This window comes from Macaca fascicularis, chromosome 2 (assembly GCF_037993035.2).
Source record: "Macaca fascicularis isolate 582-1 chromosome 2, T2T-MFA8v1.1".
Classification (NCBI taxonomy): domain Eukaryota; kingdom Metazoa; phylum Chordata; class Mammalia; order Primates; family Cercopithecidae; genus Macaca; species Macaca fascicularis.
This window is the reverse complement of record NC_088376.1, coordinates 108,105,044-108,129,765: the sequence shown is the minus strand read 5'-3', so window position 1 is coordinate 108,129,765 and position 24,722 is coordinate 108,105,044. Positions and strand designations below refer to the sequence as shown.

Below are 24,722 nucleotides of genomic sequence, written 5' to 3'. Positions count from 1 at the left end.
GGTGTCTGTCAAGCTGAATCCCAGGTTCCCAACCAGCACTAACTGAGCACCTACTCTGTACCAGGTGCCATGCTGAGCAATGGAGGAGACACCAGTGGAGGAGACACACTTGTTAACAGGAAAACCACAAGCCAGAGCTTCATAAGTAAGGATGGATCAGACTGGGAAAACACCCTTAAGTATTTCAATATTGGCAGAATTTATGAATTGAGACTGAATGCAGAGTATATTCCTGGAAGGGTGAGGAGCTGATGAGTTGGCCCTTGTCCAAGGCCCAGCCTTTCTGCACCTGTTTTCTCGTCAGTAAAATGGGAAGATAACCTCCAACTCGCAGGGTTGTTAGTGATGATGGGGGCCATTCAGCAGGGCTGCAATGAAAAACAAGGTTGTCAGACGAGGCTTGAATCTAGGTTCCACTGTTGTATGACTGTAAAAGTCACTTTATCCTTCTGAGCCTCAGTTTACTTCATCTGTAAAATGGCATAGTAATCTCTTCCTCATGGAACAGTGGTAAGGATGCATTTCAAGCTCTTAGCACAGCACCTGGCACAAGTAACTGCCAGTTAAGGGACAGCTATCATCTGGTAAAGGTGCCAATGTCAGGCTAAACCCAGGAGAGGTGCTCACTCAGCAGGCATTTCTCTCGCCTGAAGGGCACCACAGATACCACGTGGGCACCACTTTCCTCCCAGTTCTCTTTTAGACACTCTCCATCTCTCCAGAAGAGCAGAAGCTTCTTACTTCCTCAAAATGTCATTGCTGAAATCTTGCCAGATGCACAGCATGACTACAGAAAAGAAATACAGGCAGCAGCCCCTGCCTACCATGCACACAAGGCATCCACATGCAAACATTTAATGTACCAGACAGAATTAAGTCTAAGTAACAATGTAGGCTGGCAACAGTCGGCTTGTCCCAAGGCGGCCCATGATTAATTACCAAATGAATTGTGCAGGCTGTAACTGCAGCCAGAATTCTGCAGAGTCAGCCCTCCCTTCTGACCATGGTGGTCAGGAAGGATAAATGTCTACACTCTGGAGATTGGATAGAGACATGTGGGGTGGGGGGAGGATCTCAATGCTTCATGCAAGCAGAGGGCAAGAGACTGTCAGCGTCTTATCAGCTGAACATTGGGGGCTTCCAGACTTCCACTCCAGTGGCCCTGGCAGATGCCCAGATCTTCAGCTGCTCCCACAAACCAGTCCTCGAGCCTCCCATATGAGAAATGGGATGTATCAGGGAGACAGCCATGAAAAGCACTATTTTCTTCACTTCCTAGTCCTCCCTGAAACACACACTCAACACAAATACCACAACCTCCCACGACTTTGATATAGCTGAACCACTGGCTTCTAGCTGCTTCCTTTTTCTGTCCTATTTTTATGATTCTTTTGTGATTCTTGCTTATTTCTCAGTCTACAACATATGGTAATAATATCTTAATCCCCCCCACATGATAAAAGAGAACTAATGAATTGCTGTACCTGCCGCACTCTGAGGTCATTGGATGAAAGGAATTCAAATAACTCAGAGAGACCTTTTTTTAAAGTTATTACTTCAATAGGCAGTATAAGGAAAAATTAGTTAATACTGGGGAGGAACACAGGAAATGAAGAGAATGAAATTACCATGCATCATTCCTAATAATTTTCTTTGAAGTCCTCAATTATTGTGTTCTAACAATACAGTCCATATAGAAAAATGTGCTGTCCCTGTTTTATGGACAAACAGAAATTTATCAAAGGCTTCCATTCATTTTATAAATATTACAGGATTTGGGGAAATGGAAGGGATCTCATCTACCTCGCTTCCTTAAACCTGATATAAGGACTGTCTAGATGGTTCTGTTCATCTCCACTCCCTAAGATGCTGCTCACGTCTTGCTGGGTTAACTCAGTCTATTGAATTCACTCACTCATTCCTCAGCTATTTATTGAATCCCTACTGTTTGCCATTGAACAAAACAGGTAGTTTTGCTTTGACAGAACAGGCATGCAAATAAAGGAAAATACATTAAACAAAGAAGAAACACAACAGTGTGTCAGCTGATGAGAAGTACTGGAAAGAAGTGGGACAATGCATAAGAGGCTGGACAGTGATGGGGAGACCGGGTGCGATGGCTCACTGTAATCCCAGCACTTTGGGAGGCTGAGGCGGGTGGATCACTTGAGGTCAGGAGTTCGAGACCAGTCTGGCCAACATGGAGAAACCCCATCTCTACTAAAACTACAAAGATTACCCTGGTGGGGTGGTGGGCACCTGTAATCCCAGCTACTGGGGAGGCTGAGGCAGGAAAATCACTTGAACCCAGAAGGTGGAGGTTGCAGTGAGCCGAGATTGTGCCACTGCACTCCAGCCTGGGTGACAGAGTGAGACTCTGTCTCAAAACAACAACAACAACAACAACAACAACAAAGAGTGATGGGGATGGTGGGAAGAGGCATTGTTTACAGAGATTGGTCAGAACAGGCATCTCTGAGGAGCCAACATCTGAGATCTACAGGAAGAGAGGAAGCAAGGAAGACAGATGTCAGAAAGAACACTGTCTCAGGCAGAGGAAAAAGCACGGGCAAAGGCCTTGAGTCGAGTTTTCTTGGTGTGTTCATGAAACAGCAGGGAAGCCAGGATGTCTGGAACACAGCAGGTGAAGAAAAGAAGGGAAAGTGGGAGAAGATGGATCAGAGAGGTGGTCGGAACCACAGCTTATGAACAGGTGTCAGTCAATAGCTCAGGCAGAGTTCTTCACCGGTAGGCAGACTTACTCAGTCAGCCAACACAAGCATGGATCACTCTTTGCCCTGGCCGGCCCTCCAGGTCCCTGCTGAGCTGGAGGGAAGAGCACAAAGAGATCATGGTTGAGACAGGTGGTGAGACTTCAAATTTTCCTCCTTTTTCTTTTTTTTGTGGAAGTAATATTTGCACATTTTAGAGAATATGAAAAAATGCAGAAAAGAATAATGATGCAGAGGCAGAAAAGTAAAGACATCAGGTAGCTGGGATTAGAATTGTTTCCTCCCTGCTTTCCAACCTTTGTATAAGGCGGTTATATTTATAAAAAAATACATCTTTAAAAAGGAACTCAACTGAAAGTTTATTTTCTCAAAATAAAATAGAATGGTACCACATACTTGTTTAACTTATGCACAGAACTTGATGCCTACTGCCATGAGATGAGATGCCTCTAGTTCTTTAAAAAAAAAAAAAAAGAACTTTTCAGATGAGTGAGACTGTACTGATATCCTGGCTTTGCCACTAACTGCTGTGGGACCTCAGGTAGGTGATTTACCTTCTCTGAGCCTCAGTTTTCTCATGGTAAGACAGGTATCACATCAATGGGAGTGTTGTGAAGATTAGAGATGATGTGTGTGTGTCAAACACCTGGCACATGGAAAGTACTAAACAAGCGGAAGCTAGTCAGAGCTGCTCAGAGGTAGGCAAATTGTTCAATCAACAAGTATTGGCCGGCCACGGTGGCTCACACCTGTAATCCCAGCACTTTGGGAGGCCAAGGCAGGCGGATCACTTGAAGTCAGGAGTTCAAGACCAGCCTGGCCAACATGATGAAATCCTGTCTCTACTAAAAATACAAAAATTAGCCAGACGTGGTGGCGCATGCTTGTAGTACCAGCTACTTAGGACGCTGAGGCAGGACAATGGCTTGATCCCGGGAGGTGGAGGTTGTAGTGAGCTGAGATCGCACCACTGCAGTCCAGCTTGGGTGACACAGTAAGACTCCATCTCAAAAAAACAAACAAAGAAACAAAAATGTATTTACTGAGCCTCTACCCTGAGCTAGGTGCTTTTCCTGTTGCTGGGAACAGTAGTAAACAAGATAGAAAATAACTTCCTTGCTATCTTCTGTTCTCAAATTCCAAAAAGATAGCAAATCAATCTAGAAAGTAGGATCTGTGTTACTCTCTGAAGGGTAATTACATTCTGAACGAGGGTGAGGTGACGGAGTCCTCAGCATGGCACCTGCTGGAGAAGTGGGCAGAATGCACGTTGCTAGGATGCAGGGCTTCAGTGGCACAACTTTGCAGGGAACTGCTTGGCTCCCCAAATAGATATCTTGTCTTTTCCCTTTGCTGCTGCCTTCCCTGCTGCACAAAGCCAGGAGTGTCTCAGGAAAGCTCAGGAAGTCCCTGCCTCTGACTGAAACCCCAGAGAATGTCATCTGCAGTCACAGGCAGCAGCCTGGCTCAAAACGCACCCCTTGAAGACTAGGCCTCCCTCAGCCCTCAGGATCACTTGATACTCCTGTTCTTCAGCGTTCACCAGCCACATGGCTTAGATTAAAACTGTTCTGCGACATCACCGAGCAGCTTCTGTTCCTGATATGCAAAGGCTGAAAGGAGAAGTCATTTTTATTGAAAGCAGGAAAATTCACATTTTTCTCCCCGGTAGCACCACTTCCAAGCACAAAAGTGATGGAGGTTTAAACGAAAAGGGAGTCCCAGCCCCTTGGGGAAATTAACCATTTCTGTAGAAACCAAGGACCACTCTAGGCAGCCAGCTTGGGCAGCACTGATAGTAACTATATCACAGCAGCCACCACGTGGGAACATCTGGGGATAGATAGACACTGGGTTGGAAGTATTATCACAGCAATCCTGCAAGGAGGTACCACCCACCCCCCAACTCAGATGGGGAAACGAAGGCCAAGTCAGAATAATGGCTTGCTTAGCTGGCAAGAGGTGGAATAAGTTGGGGTTTATTTTGAGGCTGTTTTTGCAACTTTCTCAGCCCCATTTTACTTATTGTTAGAAAACAATGGACAAAAGCTTCCAGAAAAGTAATCAGCCAGGATGCCTAGCAATGTAGCTGGATTCTTGGCAGACCCCTCAGAAGGATTAGCTGGTTCAGAGGGAGGGCCGTTTTGTTAAGGCCTGTCTCTGCTCCCTCCACCCCTCCCCTCTCTGAATCAGGAATACTTGGTGCTCATGGAGTACGAGGGCTTCCAACTAAAATAAACTAGGTAATAATTCAATAATTCAATACAAATGTCCACTAAAGAGTGATGGGAATGATGAAGGGTCGATGAAGTTTGTTTCCAAGCGTGAGGGGCCGAACTACTAGGAAAGTGCTTTTCAATATAAATGTGATAAATCTGATCTCTTGACATGTTATTCTTGGTAGCCCTCCTCCCGTATAATATCCCAAAGGGAATGAACTGCCCCTTGACGTGGGTTCTAACCTACAACTGTTTCATGAACACGCGCTCACTCGACCTGTCAGGACCTGTGTCCTCCCAGTCGGGACCCCCAGGCGGCAGAGCTTCAGGGCTCACATTCCCGCCCCCCCCGCCAGTCACTCTCCACTTGAAACTCCACAGAGTTCTTGGAATTTTCCTCGCTTGCTGTGAGGAGAATCCCAAGTGAGTCTGCTGTGTTGGAGCCATTAAAAACCAGCCAAACTACAGATTTGAGGTAAGAGACCCCGTAAAAAGGCAGAGCTAGTGGCGCGAAGTTGTTTCTGGCTCATGAGTTGACCTAGCTAGGCCCTTTCCCCTCTGTAACTCGACCTCAGTTTCCCCTTCTGTAAAACAAAGGAGGTTCGGTAGCGCTAAGGCGAGACAGCCAAGCTCCCCTCAGGCCTGACAAAAGGATGGTCTCCGGTCCCTCGAGCCTCCCTCTGAGAACGCTATTCACCCGAAGCGCGGGGGCGCCGGGGCGCGTCCGCAGGCTTCCCTGCCCGCCCGCACGCACCCCTGGCGATCAGTTCGCCGCCGCGCCCCCGCACCCAGCCCCGCCCCGGCGATTCCTCTCGCAGCCCCGGCGCGTGGAACCCCGCCCTCCCCCGAGTCCCCGAGCCCGGCCAGCGGAGGGCTGGGCAGGGCGGGGCGGGGCGGGGCGGGGCGCGCGGGAGGCGGAGCCGCGCCGGGGAATCCTGCTCTGGGCAAGCACCCGGTCCCGCAGAACAGCCCGGCCGTCCAAAGGCCCCGGCGCCCGGGGGCGGCGGGGAACCCCAGACACAACCGGGTCTAGAGGGATCCCCGCGCCGAGCCAGCCGCCGCCACCGCCTCCGCGCCGCCCCCGCGGGCTTGGCAGGCGCCCGGCGCGCCCGCACTGCGCCCGGCCGCCGGCTCCCGCGGTCCCACCGTGAGCTCGCCGGCCCGTCGCCCGCTCGCCATGCAGCCGCCGCCGGCCTCGCGCGCGTAGGCGCCCGCCGCAGGCCATGCTGCCCCTGCTCGCCGCGCTGCTGGCCGCCGCCTGCCCGCTGCCGCCCGCCCGCGGCGGGGCCGCGGACGCGCCCGGCCTCCTCGGGATGCCCTCCAATGCTTCAGTCAACGCGTCCTCCGCGGAGGAGCCCATCACCCCGCGGCTGCTGGCCTCGGCAGCCCCCGGGCCCCCCGAGCGCCCGGGCCCGGAGGACGCGGCGGCGGCGGCGCCGTGCAACATCAGCGTGCAGCGGCAGATGCTGAGCTCGCTGCTAGTGCGCTGGGGCCGCCCGCGGGGCTTCCAGTGCGACCTGCTGCTCTTCTCCACCAACGCGCACGGCCGCGCTTTCTTCGCCGCCGCCTTCCACCGCGTCGGGCCGCCGCTGCTCATCGAGCACCTGGGGCTGGCGGCTGGCGGCGCGCAGCAGGACCTGCGCCTCTGCGTGGGCTGCGGCTGGGTGCGCGGTCGCCGCCCCGGCCGCCTCCGGCCCGCCGCCGCCCCCAGCGCCGCCACCACCGCCGGGGCGCCCACCGCGCTGCCAGCCTACCCCGCGGCGGAGCCGCCCGGGCCGCTGTGGCTGCAGGGAGAGCCGCTGCATTTCTGCTGCCTAGACTTCAGCCTGGAGGAGCTGCAGGGCGAGCCTGGCTGGCGGCTGAACCGTAAGCCCATTGAGTCCACGCTGGTGGCCTGCTTCATGACCCTGGTCATCGTGGTGTGGAGCGTGGCCGCCCTCATCTGGCCGGTGCCCATCATCGCCGGCTTCCTGCCCAACGGTATGGAGCAGCGTCGGACCACCGCCAGCGCCACCGCAGCCACCCCCGCCGCAGTGCCCGCAGGGACCACCGCGGCCGCCGCCGCCGCCGCCGCTGCCGCCGCCGCCGCGGCCGTCACCTCCGGGGTGGCGACCAAGTGACCCGCTCCGCTCCTCCCTGTGTCCGTCCTGTGTCCGCGCGCGCGGGTGCCTTTCCCGCCGGAGACTCGGCCGGTGTGCTTCGTGCTGTAGTTATCGTTAGTTCATCTTCCCGAGATGGGGCCGCCGAGAGGCCCCAGCGCCTTTGAAAAGCAAGGTTTGTGCTGCGCTTCCAGTTCCGAAAAGCAGATGTTTAAGCCCTTGGACTGAGGGTGGGATCGCAGCTCCGAAGACGGAGAGGAGGGAAATGGGGCCCTTTCCCCTCTATTGCATCCCCCTGCCCAACTCCCTCCCCGCACCCACGTGCCCTATATTCATGGCAGAAAATGACCAAATCCTGTGTATTTGTTTTATATATTTAATAACTGTTTTAAATGAAAGTTTTAGTAAAAAAAATACAAAACAAAAACATTAAATTGCTATTGCTGTAGTAAGAGAAGCTCTTTGTATCTGAACATAGTTGTATTTGAAATTTGTTGTTTTTTAATTTATTTAAAATTGGGGGGAGGGCATGGGAAGGATTTAACGCCAATATATTGTTACCGCTGAAAATGAACTTTATGAACCTTTTCCAAGTTGATCTATCCAGTGACGTGGCCTGGTGGGCGTTTCTTCTTGTACTTACGTGGTTTTTTGGCTTTTAATACAGACATTTTCCTCCAGAGATGTGTATGTAGCTTTTTCTTTATTTGATTTGGGAAAGGGAATCCAAGAATTGCAAGACATTACCCTAAAACCTGAGCGAGGGAATCTCGGAAAAGTTAGAGAAGGGCTACTACTTCTGTCTCCTTTACCCGTCTGTGAGACATAGATGGAAACCGTATTATTTGCCCTGATGGCGATTGTCTTGCATCTCACCACACTGGCCCCCAGTTCCCATCCACCCCCCACCTGTCACGGTGGCAAACCGTTTTATATGATTCAACTTTTTGCTCACTGTTCCAAGCTCTGCAAAACACCCAGGCAAGCATCAAAATGGTAAAATCAATAGTTCCTCTGAGCTGGATGGCTTTCACGAAAATGACTCACTTTAAAAGGCATGTAGATTTCTTTTCAAATGCATGAACTTTAGCAGATGAGCACATTCCAAAAGCTGGTTTTAAAACCTGAGATACTGTTTTGGCGTTTAGATTTTTCAAAAAGATAAACTCTTGGGGGATAAAGTTAATGATCACAAGATTTTCTTCACTTTTGATTTCCATGTTACAGTATCTGCTATGTAGTAGTTTCAAATTCTTCCAGGTTTTCAGAAGAGTAAGTAAAAAGTCCTTAAAGAGACTTAATATTAAAAATTATTTTAAAAGCATTTTTAAGAGACTTTGAAAGCTACTTTCCCTTGCTTCATCTCGTCTTCATTTTGCAAGCATATTTGAGATTGGTCTAGAGCTATAGTTCTCAAAGCTTGGTCCCTGGACCAACAACATCAGCATCACCTGGGAACTTGGAGACACAAAACTTGGGCTCCACCCAGGACCTATAGAATCGGAAACTCTATAGGGATAAGGCCTAGCAATCTGTGTTCTCACATGCCCTCCAAGGCATTCTGATGCATTTCCAGTTTGAGAACTGCTGTGTTCTAGTGGAATGAAACCCTCAAATGTAGGTTGCCTCCTTTTATCTTGAGATGTCTATTATATCAAATAAATGGGATGCTTATTTTCCCAGCAATACGGCTGAAGGAGAGGCTGGGTCATTGCCCTGCAGCTTCAGCTGCCCCTCTGGCTCTTTGAGGTCCTGAGATATCTGTAGCAGGTACCAGCCCCCAAGAGGGGAAAGGGTGGAGTATTGATCTTTGTAGATTATAAGCGTCATGATTTTTTAACCCTGTGGTAACTAGCAGAAGAAAAGTCAATAATTTTGCTAAGCTTGATCAATTTTAATATAATCATAGCATTTATAACTCTGGAGGCACATTATGTATTCTTTGTACCACATACATGTAATCACTCTCCCTGCTTTTTTCCAAGATGGATACTATGGCTCAGAGAGGTTGAGCATCTTGCCTACAATCACACAGCCTCACGAGACAAAGCTGAGACTAAATCCAGGATTTCTGCCTCCCTGAATGGTATTGTTCATCACTGGAAACTTCTTTTCCTAGGAGAATTAGGAGCTCACTGCTCAAGGTCCACCCTTTTGTTGACCTACCCTAGTCACTGTCAGATTTTGTGTAGCTACAAACCCCGAAGAACCTGACAGCATTAAATGAGACATTCAGGCACTTAATGGAACTTTCTATATATGGGCCCTAATGGCTACCTTTTAGGGATGATTAAAATATCAACATCTATTGACTTTCAGAATTGCCAGTGGAACCTGCATATGTGCTCTAGGTTCTGTGTGTGTGTGTGTGTGTGTGTGTGTGTGTGTGTGTGTGTGTGTGTGTGTCACTGATGGACTGGTTAGTCCCAGAAAGTGAGGACAGAGCTTGCTTTGATCTTGTTCAGTTGGAGTCACCCACTGGGTAAAGGAAGTCAGGTCTTGACAAGCTCAGCTGTGAGGTCTGAATTTTCTAGTCAGTTTGATTTGCATAATCTCAGTAGTGAAATGCTTCCAAGTATGTAATTTACTAAGGATTACTCAGGAGTTCTTCTATGACAGGAAAAGAAGTGTGCCATTTTAGCCTGTGAACGTGTGCACATGGCACCCCCAGATTCCAGCCCATTCATAAAGCTTCATTGGGACAGCTTGAGTTGCCAATGATACAGCGGAGTCCCCAGGATAAATCATCATTCTGTTATTTTTGCTTCTCCTGAGAGAAAGTTTACTCCTCGGGAGGGTGGATACCCCTTGTTTAATATCCAGCTGCTGCTGAAGGCTGCCTTCTTGAGTTTTCTGCTTTCATCAAGAGAGCTTCCCCCAGCCCCAGATCTGAACACCTTAATCTTCTTTGGGGCTTGCCTCAGTGGAAGAGACCACCTTGCCCAAAGCCGCACGTCCTGCCTGGGGCACCACATCCGACGACTGATCAACACAGGGGCAGAAAGACCCAGCCCTCTGGCCACAACTTGGGACAGCTCTGAAGGGTCCTCCACTACCCTCCAGTGCCCCCCGCCTTCCATTCAGGACTGAGTCCCCTCAGGGCTGGCTGAGGTGTCCATGGAAACTTCATGGAGTTGAACTACTCCCTCTGTCCATGTCTGCCTCCTCCCATTCCTTCCCTTCCACAGGCCTAATCCACACTCCCTAATAAGCCTCTTGCACAGTGATCTCTATCTCACAGCCTCCCTCTTGAGGAACCCCACCTGTGACAGGCAATGTACCCAACAACATGCAGAATTGTTCTAGCCATGTGGTCATTAGGCACATATGAGGAGCACATCACACAAATGCTTCTCATTTGCATTTCTTTTACACAGATCACACATTTATACTTTTTCTCTTCCATCTGGATAGTTCTCTAATAACCAGAATTTATGATGATATGGGAAATTTCCCCTAATGTCACTTCTTGTTTAATGATCACTTTTTGTTGATATACACATCAAAGGAGGATGCCTTGTTTCTTTCCCCCTCACATCACCTTATCATTCAGGATACACCAGGTTATGCTCCAGTAACAAGCAATCCCAGCTTCTGGTGGCTTGTGCATGAAAGGTTTGTCCCAGGCCGCGCACGGTGGCTCACCCCTGTAATCCCAGCACTTTGGGAGGCCAAGGCGGGTGGATCACCTGAGGTCAGGAGACCAGCCTGGCCAACACAGTGAAACTCCGTTTCTACTAAAAATACAAAAATTAGCCGGGCATATTGGCATGCATCTATAGTCCCAGCTACTTGGAAGACTGAGACAGGAGAACCACTTGAACCAGGGAGAGCGGTTGCAGTGAGCCGAGATCATACCACTGCATTCCAGCCTGGGCGACAGAGCAAGACTCTGTCTTAAGAAACAAAACAGCGCACACACACACACACACACACACACACACACACACACACACACAAATGGTTTTTTCCTTGCTCATGCTGCGTGTCCAAAGGTGGTAGGAGTTCTGCACTTTGGAATCATTCAGGGACCCAGATTATGGGGACTCTGACTCAACAAGGGGGCCACCATCATCTAGGTAGGAGGAAGCAAATTCTGGAGGGTCCCACACTGGCAATTCAATGCTCCAGGCAGGAAGTCACATCCTTTCTGCTCATTGATGAGAACTGTCATGTGGCCCCACCCATCATGAGGGAGCCAAGGAGTTCAGATTTCCCAGTGGCCAAAGGGAGAGGAAAAACTGGCATCAGTGAGCAACACTAATGAAAACCACGACTTCCAGCACTGCCATACCTGTGTGATCTGTGGTCACCCAGAAGAATTACAGGACTTGGTTTGGTGAGTAGACAGAGGATCATTCTAGAAGTGCTGGCTCTAGACTCTCCTCCTCTGACACCCATACCATCTGGCCATGCTGGAAGCTACCTGCTACTCCTGGGGCATTTTACAGATAATGGTGGTATCAGCTTGGTAGCTTTCCAAAAACAGGGCAGGGGATATCCCTAAAGAACTGAATCTGGAAGATTTGCACCCTGGATCCCCACAGTCTAGGAATCTTGAGGGATAGGAGAATAGTTAGAAATAAAATGGGGAGAAAGGAGAGTGTGTCAGAACAAGCATCTCAACTCTCCTGGCCTAGCCCCGCCTGCAAACTCATTAGCATCAGGGGCATGAAGAGGTGGGTCTTCACTCTCCTATTCTCTCCTTTCACTGGGGGCCAATATCCTCCATTTCCCAGCTAGATTAAGAGGTTTCGAGCTAAAAGGATTGGGAGAGGTAACAGCGATATAAAATGACATTCAGTTCACAGCTAAGCCTTTTCCTCAGGCCAGAGAAGCCACTAGGAAAAGGAGGGGATGACAGAGGTTAACTCCCCAAATTCACCCAGATCATCGGGGCTGGTGGCCCTTGTGTGCACCTTGTCATGGGTGCTCAGCAGGGCCTATTCCTGACTTCCCTCTGGTCTCTTGCTTGTAGACCTGTTCAGCCCCCACCCCTGCAACCCTCCACCCCAGGGCAGCCTGGCTCTTTTAGACAGTGCCTTCACCCTTCCCGGCTCTGCTGTGCCTCTTCTGGGACATCTCTCCCAGTGCAATACGGGGCTCATTCTGGGCTGGGAGTGCCGAACCCCTTCACCATGTGTGGTACTGCTGGGGAACACACCTTAAACTGGAACCCGGGCTTCTTACTGCGTTCTCTGTGGGCGGGCACTTACCAGACATCACCTTCCCTTCTTGGCTCTTCCTTGCTGGGTCTTTGGTTTTAGGGCAAAACTGTTTTGTGCAGCCTCCACATGTGAGGAGACACCTAAGGTCCCCCGGATTCTCCTCACCAAGGCTCCAGTCTGCGGAACTTCTTGTTCTTGGTCTTTTCTCTGGTTCTTACACCAAGTGCAAGTTTCCTACTTGCCTCCAGCTCTCAGACATTTTCAAGAAGCCCACCCCTCTGGTCCTACCATCTCCCATCAGCTCTAAGTAACTTAAACTTTTTTTTTTTTTTTTTTGAGACAGCATCTCACTCTGTTGCCCAGGCTGGAGTGCAGTGGCGCCATCTTGGCTCACAGCAACCTCTGCCTCCCGGGTTCAAACGATTCTCCTGCCTCAGCCTCCCGATTAGCTGGAACTACAGGCACACGCCACCACACCCGGCTAATTTTACATTTTTAGTAGAGACAGGTTTCCCCATGTTGGGCAGGCTGGTCGCAGACTCTGACCTCAAGGGATCTGCCCACCTTGGCCTCCCAAAGTGCTGGGATTACAGGCATGAGTCACCGTGTCTGGTAAGTAACTTAAATTTACAATTTTTTTCTCCATTCCCCACATAGCAACACTGTCCTCAGTCAGCTCCTGCTGTTTTCTCTACAGCCAAGGTCTCTGTAGACAGCAGGCCCCCATGCTTTCGCCACAACCTTCTGTTTCTGGTCTTTCTAAGAGGCTGTCTTCTTCTCTGCCCCTCGCTTCCAGCTATCAAGATCACATAACCCTCAGCCCAATCGGTCCAGCCAGTTCACTGTCCCCTCCCAGCCTCGGCATCCTCCAAGCCTGTGCTGACACTGGATGCTTTCTGCCACGCCCTGGGATGGGACAAGGCCCAAGGTTATTTTGAGGAGGGTAGGGATTTCCTGTGGTCTTCTGAGGACAGGTGGTGTGGCTGCTCACTCAGGACAATTAAAGGCCTCTCTCCTCGTCTCACCCTTAGGATTTTCCTGGCTTTCTTATTGCCTGCGCATTCCCAGGACTGTCTCTCAAAGCACTAGAGTGAGCTTCTGTGCTGCCAAAGATGCATTCTTTTGTGTGCTTTCACAGGATCAGTGATAAAAATCCAAATCATTGGCATCTTGATAACACGCCAAGGCCTCATTTTGACTATGGAGACAACACGCCTCCCAGCAAGCTTTTTTGGCACTCTAGAAAATAACCTACCTTCTGGGTGCCCCATCAGGACTCTTTTTGTCTGTGATTAGAGTCCTTGCCAGGCTACTGGCAGTCCTATCAGACTTCCTGAGGGTCAGTGGGCATGCAACAGAAAGCTGCTGGCCCTATCTCTCCAACCCCACAAACACCCCAACCCCAATCTAGAGGTCAAGTGGCTGCAGGTTCGAGAAACTTGTTTAGAACCTAACAGAGCCCCCAGAGCCCCCTTGTGATGGCTGCACTCCAGGCCCCTCTGAGCCACCACTGTTACCAATGCACTTTTCTATCCCAGGGGTAACATTTGTGATTTCCAGCCTACTGGTAGGGCTGCCTTCTATGGTAGCCACTCTGGACTTAAATCATTATCCACATTGTGTAAGGATCTAGAACTGTGGTCTTGCTATTATAGTACCTTGGAATCTTATTTCAGAATATTTATGATGATCAGGAATTCCCTGGCTCAAGTCAATTCCATGTATTATTTGTTCTTACAAGATAGATGCTGATTTTCTTACCATAGAATTTAACATTAAGCCCTATCTTCCCTCCTGTGTTTCTAGATAACTCTGCAGCTGCTGAGGGAGACCTACACTAGAAAATAGTGGTAGTAATAATTATAGTTACTATATAGTAATCATAATAAATATGATTACTAATAACTGTTCCTTTGGACTGGTGAGGGAAAAAGCAGAAGAAATAGAAGGAAAGGCAATAACTAAGAGGAGAGAAGGAAAAGAGAATTGAAACATCAGTTCTAAGAACAGAAAGATGATCCCCTTCCTCATCCCCCCTGCACACACACAAAATAAGAGCCCCAAATGCTTCCACCGAAAGGCACAGGGGAGAATGGAGTGGATGCCCTGGAGCTGGAGGCTGAGGCGGGGGGAGAAAGGAGAGCAAAACATAAACATGGAGGACCCTCCATGGGAAGGTTCCAGGCAGGAGGGGCACATGGGCAGGAGCCTGCCTGGTGGCTGGGAGCAGGTTCTGCTGGCTTCTATCCTACAGAGCTATCCCAAGGGGACTAGCTCCATCCTCTCTCCTTGGATCACTGAGTTCCAGTGTCTCACTCAGCCTGACAGGCACATCCCACCATGCCAGCATAAGGCCATCACCATGTCCCTGAGGGGGGACCTGTGTTGATTACTACTGTGCAGGTCCGTCAGAGACTGAGAATGGATATTTCACTGTACAGCATTGCCTGAAGTCATAGAATACCTTACTAAGTAAAAAAGAAAGAAAAGACCACACATCTTCCTACTACCCAAAACTAAGCTCTGCAAACATTTTGGTGCATGTAGTTGCAGTCTTGTTTTACACATGTGTGTGTGTGACCCTAAGTAATTATTCATACTAAAAAATGAAAATGGCCAGGCATGGTGGCTCACACCTGTAATCTCAGCACTTTGGGAGGCCAAGGCGGGCAGATCGCCTGAGGTTAGGAGTTCGAGACCACCTTGGCCAACATGGTGAAACCCCATCTCTACTAAAAATGCAAAAATTAGCTGGGTGTGGTGGCAGGCACCTGTAATCCCAGCTACTTGGGAGGCTGAGGCAGGAGAATTGCTTGAACCCAGGAGCGGAGGTTGCAGTGAGCTGAGATTGTGCCACTGCACTCCAGCCTGGACGACAAGAGCCAAACTCCATCTCAAAAAAAAAAAAAAAAAAAGGAACTGTATTGTGCATAACTGCTTTTAAAACTTGTATTTCTTTACTACACCAGTGTTATATCATAGAAAAATTAGAAAATACCATTCATAAAACAAATGAATAAATATCTCCAATAACCCCCAGTACCCACAAGTGAGCATGGCTGATATTTATTGATGGATATTCAAATGTATGTATTATGCATATTTTAACCCCAAACTGAGTACCTGCTTCTTAGCGTGCTGCATTCCTGCACTCAGCAGCTCTTTGACAGTTCCCTCCCTCTGCAGAAGGTCATAGAGGGCTTCTCACGGCAGGTGTGTGAAGGTTGCGTTCTTGATGTGTGGGTCAGACATCAGCTGCACAGGATATTGAAATCTATCAAGGCCAAAGACGTAATGGAGATGGGGGAGGGAGGATTGGATCTGCTATATTTCCCTTCCAAGTTTATCATCTCCAGACACATATGAAAGGCAGACCAAACTTTCCACCCCTCCTGGCAGAAACATCTCTGGTTTTGTGTCTGAGGTTTCAGATGAGGTTGATAAGGAATGGAACACAACTTTAGAGGATGAACAACTTGATTCATCTCAAGTCATAACTGTGAACAGCTTCGTATTTCCTGGGTTTATTTGATGTCTTTGGTCCGAAAATGAATTCTGAGATCCAATAAGCAGGAAGGATATTGCTTCCGTGTCATGCTGCCCCAAGAGCTGTCCCAACATATGGCCGAGTTAAAGCTGCAGCCAGAACCCCTCTGAAGTCAGAACATCCAGAGGTTCACCAGAGAGGAAAAGATCTCACCAGAGGTTGAGGAATCACCAAGGACAGGAACCACCAAAGGGTCAAAATGTATTCAGCAGCACTCACAGTCCGTGGAAAGTGTTAAGGTCTTCCAGAATGGATCGTGACTTAGACTGGGTTTCCGAGAAGCAGGGCCTGAGGTGGAGAGTCTCATCCAAGCGTTGAATTGGGGGATGCTTTCAGGAGAATCGGAGTGAGGGAAGCAGGATAGGACAGGGGAAGGAGCAAAGCAAGCACATGATCTCAGCTGATGTGGGTTTTAGCCTGACCCCAGGGGAACCTCTGGAGCAGGCTGTGCACCACAGTTGCTGCGCCTTGAGACAAAGGACTGGTCTTTCGTATTTCCACTTTAACCAATCACTGGCCAAATTCTGGGTAGAGGCGTCATTATAGCCTCCCTGGCAGCTTCCATTTAGCTGGGCCCAACTCTCTAGAAGGGAAGGCAGCTGGGAGAAGTCTGCAGCCTACACTCCGAGTAAAAGGAATGTGGAAGGAGTGCCTGCAGCGTTCACTGCAGAGCTCACAGTGTTCTTCAGTCCCATTCCCATCAATGGTGGAGTCGGGGGGTGTCCAGAGGACATGAAGTTTAAATGTGCCTGTCGAAGCTTCAGCTCCCTCTCCAGCCAACAATGCTGACCTCCAGGCCTTGCCAGTCTCGGAGAGATCTGGCTGGGTGGTCTTGTCTCTGGTGTCCTGCATTGGGGCCCACTGAGGTGCAGTTGGCTCTCTCATGCTGGCCCTCCCTAATGAGGTTAGAAGTCCCTGCCAACTGCCATTGCATGCAAAGTCTTAGCTCCCAGTATGTGCATTATAAGGGAAGCCCCTCGGTATTAGGGAATTTGCTGAGGCCACCAGCAGACTGGTAATAGCATGGGACAGGACCCCAGGACACCTGTTTGCGGCACCTGCCCTGCCATGAATGAGCCATTTGGCTGTGGCTCGAGCGTCTGTCTCCTCTGCTACAGAACAAGGGGGTTGGGGCAGGTGAGTCCCCAGTCCCTCAAAGGCCTGCAGTTTTGTGTTCAGACTTTCCCTCCCCATCTTCCAGGCCCAGTCAGACCACATCCACCACAAAGACACTTCCCTCGAGGACTTTTCCAGCAGGTGGACTGAAACAGAGGCAAGGCCTCTCATTTTTCTGAGTGATTTGAAGGGGAAACATGTACAAGTAAGAAAAGAGGATGCTTAAGATATCAGAATGTATTTTGCCCTGGTTTGTCTAAATTGGCTGTTTGCGTGGCTCTGATAATCTATAAAATCATTATGATGTTTGCATTTTTCTATTCAAATGACCAGGGCCATGGAGTAAAGATTTTGTTTCAAGTCAATGAGGTAAACAAGAAAGAAAAAATGTTTCACATTTTAAAAATGACTTATTTGTCAGTTAGCAATGACTATCATGCTCTAAAGTAAGGAAGAGAAGAAATTAGCATAGGTTGTAGATGCCAGGAACTTGATCTTCCAAATCCTCACAGCAATCTCACGAGGGCTGTGCCTCCAAAGTGCACAGTGGGGCAGCTAGGATGTCCTCCCTGGGTGTGGGGAGAATCCTGGAATTTTACCATCTTGGTGTCTCAGAGATGTGTCCACAAATAGGCCCTCAAGAACTCTCTGTTGAATTGCATTATGAGCAAAAATTGTGTGTTCCTGTGGTTTCCTTGTAGGCCTCTTCCAGCCCAGGCTCAGAAAACACTGGGGAGATTTCCTGTGTGGCCTGACTAAACAAGGTTTTAAGAGCCCCCAACACCTCTGTGGGAACTGCCATTCCTGTCGCCAAGTGACACCCCCTCCAGATAGGCATCTGCAAGGAAACAGCAGCTGCTCTGGTCGCTTTGTGAACCCTCACCTCAGTTTAGAGCACCTGAGGGCAGATCCAGGTGTGCGTCCCCACCTGGCTGACACAGAGCCAGCCCAGAGAAACAGGAGATCCAGGCAGCTGTCAGCGATGCCAGAGAAGCCCTCGCTCCACTGCCTTTTACCCAGGATGTCACAGACCCACCTCCTGCCCTACACACATGCACCCCACCAGCATCAACATGCAGGCAGACACAGCCACTCCCAGATGCACCTCCCCTGGTGCCGAGAAGAGTTTTCAGGTACAAGGAGGGAAAGGAACAGGGGTTTGGGCATCGCAGACCTGAGTTTGTTTGCATCTTAGCTCTGCCATTTTACCTTGCTGGGCATTCTCTTCCTCATCTGTAAAACAGAGAAAATAATACCTACCCAGCAGCCGAGAGTTGGGAAGAGTAATTATGAAGAACCCCTAGGGTGCTCGTTGGCACATAGGAAGTGCTTCATGAGTGAGGTTTACTAATACTGATTGTTGAAAATCTTCAGGGCTGTTGTTCTTGATCTTTTACAAGCATCCCCTCTCCCACTACCTAGTCTGGTTCACTCTGGGGCCCTGGGGATGTGAAGAGGAAGGTTTCTCAGGGCCTTCTGCCTCCCCTCTGACCATCCCGCTGAAATGGAGAGCCCTGGCACCATGTAGGGCTGGGGCCACAGGCTCTGCCACTGCGCTGGGGCAAGGACCCTCCACGGTTTCTGATCCTTCAGTGTGGGGAGGGGACTCTCCAGGTTCGCATCCCCTCAAAGAGTATCTGTCTTGTGCTGAAGCAGCAGACAGATGTGGGGTCCTCCAGGAAGGCCTCGGCACTCCAGGAATGGCCCAGCCCCACTCATACAGCTCCCCAAGTCCCTTGTCAATGTAGATCCATGACTGGCCTGATTCCAAGCTCAAATAAGCCCATGTTCATTACAAGTCACCTCCACCTCATTCCAGAACCCCCACGTCACACTTAATTTGCCAGAGGAGATGGTCAAAGCCCTGAAGTTTCAGCTCAGCCTAACAATTCCCTTTAGAGGGAAGTCAAAGGCCCAACATCGTTAGACATTTTAGCTCATGGAATGATTCCAGCAGAATGGAGTGAGAAGTGGGACCAGCCAGGTGGGGCGGAGGTGGTGCCCAGTGAGGCCAGACTAGTCTATTTCAAATACTAGCCCTGACACTGGCCAGCTGCTTTCTAGGCCTCAGTTTCCTTTTCTGTAAAATGGGAATAATAACAGTACCTCTCCCATAGGTATTATTGTCATGAATTTAAAGGAAAATATACCTAAGAGTTTACTTTCTCTCCACACCCCTTTAGAAACACATGTCCCAGCTGGAGCCCTGGCTCCCCCAGGACTATCTTGTAGCTTAGTTGGTTCTGTTTCGGGTGATGAAAAACTTTTGAAACCAGAGAGTGGTGGTAATTCCACAACATTGTGAATGTAATTAATGCCACCAAATCATATCCTTTAAAAGGGTTAAATATTAATTTAATAGTCAGGCATGGTGGGATTACATGCCTGTAATCCCAGCTACTTGGGAGGCTGAGGCAGGAGAATCGCTTGAAACCGGAAGGCGGACGTTGAGGTGAGCCGAGATCACGCCATTGCACTTCAACCTGGGCAACAAGAGCAAAACTCCATCTCAATTAATTAATTAATTAAAACATAAAAGAATTGCATGTTATGTATGTCATACCACAATTTTAGAAAACATTTTTAAAACAATAAGAATAAGGGAAAGGCTTACCTGACTCCAACTGAGAACTGAACATGGGTCATAAAAGATGGGTTTTGTCCCCTTCCCAGTGGAATGACCCAGAAACAGCCTGCGCCCCCTGATGCAGGGGCTCCCTGTAGTGGCTCCGGCTATGCCACCCCACTCCTGGGTTTTACTCCTGCTTGAGTAACGGAATGGCCTAGCGCAGTATAAAGGAGAGAGTTGAGGCTTCTCTCTCTTTTGTCACCAGCACAGACAGATATGGCAATGGTGTTCAACAAAGAGAGCTGAGAGCAGACTCGATGTCTGGCCATGAGGCAGGCGATGGAACCCCAGGTTTCTGCTCCCAGTGGACCCAAAGCAGCCCCACTGGGGCAACAAACTCCCAAATTCCATGCAGGCATGACTGCAGGGGACAAGGGAGAGAGCGGCCCTGTCACCTTCTATTTCTGCCAGTTCCCTGTTCTTTTCTCTCAGGTCTGAGGCGTGCAGGAAAAGAGTGATAAAACCATTCCCTCACTCTCTCCTGCCACTGAGAATTATTCCTTTTGTTCCAAAGAGTCTCGTGGGCTGGAGGCAGCCACAGGGCTTGGATGGAGTTCATTATTGGGCACAGACCCAGGGCAGAACATAAAAGATTCAGCCTTGACATTTTACAGATGGAAACAAATTTCTGCGCTGTCATGGTGGGGCTTAGAGAGAGCACAGTTTAACACAGGCACAGAATTAAAACTCTTTGCAATCCTGGACTGGCGGGAGCAGCAGTACCGCCTGCAGGAGACCAACACTGGCACGATCGACCCCATGACCTTCAACAAGGCTCTCATGCTCCCTGAGCCTCAGTTTCCCTATCTATAAATGAGGGGACACTAAACACCTGCTCTAGGGCTGTTGGTACCTAGTGCTCCCATGGCACACAGCCTATCTGAACCTACATCTAGGTTATCAGCTCTGTCACACTTTGCTGGGGACCACTGATGTGTACTGTTATAAATAGCTATTGTTTATTGAAATGTTACTATGTTCTGAGAATTTTTAATCATGCATATAGAAGACTTTGGTGGTGCCCCAGCCATCCCCTCTCCCCACTAACCATTTCCATACATGTTGGCCCAACTTCAGAATGCCATCATTTCCAAATCTGTCTGAGGACCCTTTCTGGTTGCTGGTGCCCACCGTGCCCACATGCCAAATAAGTGAGAGAGCTAAGGCACTAAGGCACTCCAGGAGTGGTCCTCCCACAGTGACTGATGGGAATCTGTGGATAAATATCCCAGCTCCCTCCTCCCGTCAGGCAAGGTCCTACTGAGAGGGATGGCATGCAGGTGCCCTTGGTGGCAAAACACTTGCTGGATAAGTCACTCTTGCCATCTTTTTCCCCACTCCTGGCTCACATCCCTCTCCCCAAGTGGTTTTTCCTGGAGTCACTTCTCAAATAAACTACTTACGTCTGAATCTCTCAGGATCTATTTATTGGGAATCCAAAACATAATCTCATTTATTTTTAACAACGAACCCAAAGAGCTAGGTACTTTGATTTTCCTTTTACAGATAAGAAACAGGCTTAGAGACATTTAGTGTCTAAGGTTGCACGAGCCCTAAGCGCAGAGCTTAAATTCTTACATCTGGCCACAGGGCCCCAGCCAAACTAGGAAATGTCATGTCCAAGGCAGTGGCTTGCCAGGGAAGCCTGAGGCTGCAGAGGGTAAATCCCCTCCCCACCCACTTTACCCTCCACCTAAACACATGCACGCACACACAGGCACGTACACACACACACCACCAGAGAGATAGAGAGCCCATCCTATAGAGTGCCCGCCACCAGGTGGTGCCCTTGCTGGGAGGTGCAGGCTGGCCCTGCAGAGAATCTACCCACAGGCCAGTGTTGTCATCAGGTCTAGCTGAGCTACTTCGAAGAACCAAGGAGTCTGCCTTCTGCCTTCTGTCTTTCTGAGGGAGGCTGGAGCCCAGTAGGCAGAACCTGGATTGGGGAATTTTTAAAAGCTCCCAGGACTTCTGAGCTGTTGAAGCAGCACGCACACGTGCACTTCCCCAGCTGGTAGCAGTGGGAGGACAAGCGCACTTTTCTCTAAACCTACTTGGAAAGTTGAGTTTCTAGAAACCCTCTCTATGGTCACTCAGGGTAGCAAATTCCATCTTCCTGGTCCAGCTCCTGTACTGTGGAACATAAGGACCCCCACCCACCCACACCCCCACAACCTCTGCCTTCTGCCCACCTTGCCTTGGTGTGAGGATTGGGCTTGGGACAGCGGGATCAGGGGCAACAGGACAGTTTCTTAGGTGGAGCTGCCCCAAGGTTCTGGCCCTGGGCTGACCTGTGTTATTCGGAAGTGCAGCAAGAAGGGACAGAAGCCTGCTCTCCTTTCTCTGGGGTGGTTCCAGCCCCTGCAGGAGACCACTAGGACCCAGCATCAATCTCCCCAAAAAGCACGGAATGACTATCTGTGATTTAAAGGGGCACCACTCCTGTTTTTCTGCTGTTAAAGTTCTGACTCCAAGTCGGGCACAGTGGCCCATGCCTGTAATCCCAGCACTTTGGGCAGCCTGGGGAACAGAGTGAGATCCTGCCTCAAAAAAAAAAAAAAAAAGCTTCTGACTCCAGACTGATATGTCAAGATACAAGATTATGTTTTTGTTTGTTTACTTACGCTGTAAAAACCAACTTTAAATTCCTAAATATATCCACAGAGCCTCTTATTTTCTTCATATTTATTTTAATGTTTAAAAATGTATCACTGGCTATCTTAGGTCGGGTTCCCAGAAGCAGACGTTGAGATGAGTTTTGCGTGCAAGTGATTTATGAAGGATGTGCTCTCATAGAAGCCGAGCTGGGGTGCCATCTCAGGCTGAGTCCCAGGGAGAAAAGCTTCAGCCCGCCCCACAGGGAACCCCAAGTATAAACGGCACCTCAGAATCTCCCTGCCTCCGACCCTTGTGCACCTGCACAAGGCTTACATTCCTACATTACACCAGTCACTGGTGAAGGGCTGCCCCAGGAGTGTAAATTCTCAGGCAAGGCCTCCTCCAGCAGCCCAAGACTGGATCTACAAAGAAGAATTACAGGTGCTGGCTGCTGGAAGTGGTGATGAGGCCACACACTCACGCATCAGTAAAAGCAGATCCAAAGACTGAGTACGGTGGTTCACGCCTATAATCCCAGCACTTTGGGAGGCCGAGGTGGGTGGATCGCCTAAGGTCAGGAGTTCGAGACCAGCCTGGCCAACATGGTGAAACCCTATCTGTACTAAAAATACAAAAAAAAATTAGCCAGGCGTGGTGGCACACACCTGTAGTCTGAGCTGCTCAGGAGGCTAAGGCAGGAGGATCACTTGAGCCCAGGAAGTCGAGGCTGCAGTGAGCCAAGATTGTACAACTGCACTCCAGCCTGAGAAAAAGGTGTGAGATTCCATCTCAAAAAAAAAAAGAAAAAAAAATTAAAGAATCTTGTGAACAAATAAGATGCACAGACAATCACAGTGATACACATACACATGCACATATACATAGAAAACAGATGGGGAAAAAATAAACCAAGATGTTTACAGTGGTTATCTATGGCTGGTGAAATTACAGAATCATTTTTATTTTCTTCTTTATAGTGTTTCCCCCCAAGTTTTCTACAATGAAGTCATATATATTACCATCATAATTGAAAAAAATAAGTATGTTGTTTTGGAAGTCATGAGTATCCTGCAATAAGGGTAGAATTTGCTCAGATATGCAAAACACACCTGTCAATAAGATCCCAACCAGCTCTTGAAACCCCATTTCCACTGCATGAAAGAAAATTTTTGATCTTGTTGTTACGGTATTTCAGCCTCCTCTGGTTTAAAATAATCTCTTTTCAAGTAATTACATAGTGTCTGGGTCTCTCCATCAATGCAAGGATTTTCCTTTCTCCGCTTCGTTCCAAGATGGCAGTTGGATGCAGGGGAAGCTAACTTAGCTTCAGGTCTTGGCCTTGTGGTGCAATCACATGCTGCCTGCAAGGTTGGGGGCGTTACCTTGCTGCCTCAGCCTCATCTGGCTTTCACTGTGACTCCTGATCCCCAAGGTCTGCATGGGAAAGCTACTTGATCACTGGTTTGAGAACCATTCTGCAGCTCTAAGTTCAAATGGTATTTTACTTTTTTTTTTTTTTTTTTTGACAGCTTCTCGCTCTGTCACCCAGGCTGGAGTGCAGTGGTTCAATCTCGGCTCACTGCAACTTCTGCCTCCTGGGTTCAAGGGATCCTCCTGCTTCAGCTTCCTAACTAGCTGGGACTACAGGTGTGCTTTTTGTATTTTTAGTAGGGACTGGGCTTCACCATATTGGCCAGGCCGGTCTCGAACTCCTGACCTCAAGCGATCCACTGACCTTGGCCTCCCAAAGTGCTGGGATTACAGGCGTGAGCCACCACACCTGAGCAAGCCCATATATAGTATGTCAGGTGAGTTGTGTCAGGCCCAAGTCGCTGAAGTGCCTCCCTCAGCCATTTCTGCTCTGTGACTTGGGCACCATGTTGGATGCAGTGTTAGCCTGACCCAAAGGCTCTCTTGAGAGATTTGAAGACTCCTCAGGCTATACCCAGGGAAGTGGGAGCACCAGTCCGTATGTTCTTGGAGTCTTTAAAACTATCTCAGTGTTTCTATTGTCTCTTATACCTGGAGCTTTGATCCTGATGGGTGGGGCGGGAAAAACCAGCACACTCACAACCTGCCCCTGGCCTGCCTTTTCTTGTCCCATTTCTTCACTTCTTCTCCAAGTTTCAAAGCAGCTGTCCTTCCTCCTATAGGGTAGAAACTTCCTGTTTGTCATATTTGCATTTTTCTTTCCTCCATGATTCACTCAATGATCACTCAATTTCTCTGAGCTTTGATTTTTTTGATACATAAAAACCCAGCCTTGGGGGTTTTAAGAAAGCCCTTTCTCTCTCTGCAAAGTCTGGCATTTGAGACTATTGTCTTCCTATCAGATTTTAAGTCTACTTTGAAACTTAAAGCAGAAAAATGAAGCCTTTCATTAATGCTGTCACCACCCTCTTCTTCCTTAGAGAGATTTACCGCTGCTTCCTGGCCCAGACTTAATGGCACAAAGGCTATAAGAATGAGTGATGAGGCCGGGCACAGTGGCTCACACCTGTAATCCCAGCCCTTTGGGAGGCCAAGGCAGTGGATCACCTGAAATCAGGAATTTGAGACCAGCCTGGCCAACATGGTGAAACCCCATCTCTATTAAATACAAAAAATTAGCCGG

At 49.1% G+C, this 24,722-nt stretch overlaps 1 protein-coding gene across 1 annotated transcript; it reads left to right on the top strand.

Moving 5' to 3' along the window:
• Positions 1 to 5,913: 5,913 nt before the first annotated feature.
• On the top strand, positions 5,914 to 7,730 carry TMEM158 (transmembrane protein 158). Its single transcript, XM_045386371.3, has one exon. It carries the CDS (start codon positions 6,175 to 6,177, stop codon positions 7,069 to 7,071), a length of 897 nt encoding a protein of 298 aa, XP_045242306.2. The 5' UTR covers positions 5,914 to 6,174; the 3' UTR covers positions 7,072 to 7,730.
• Positions 7,731 to 24,722: the final 16,992 nt, after the last annotated feature.

What these genes read in the sequence shown, in the direction of transcription:
- TMEM158 (XM_045386371.3), top strand. Translation starts at nt 6,175, where the DNA reads ATGCTGCCCCTGCTCGCCGCGCTGCTGGCCGCCGCCTGCCCGCTGCCG.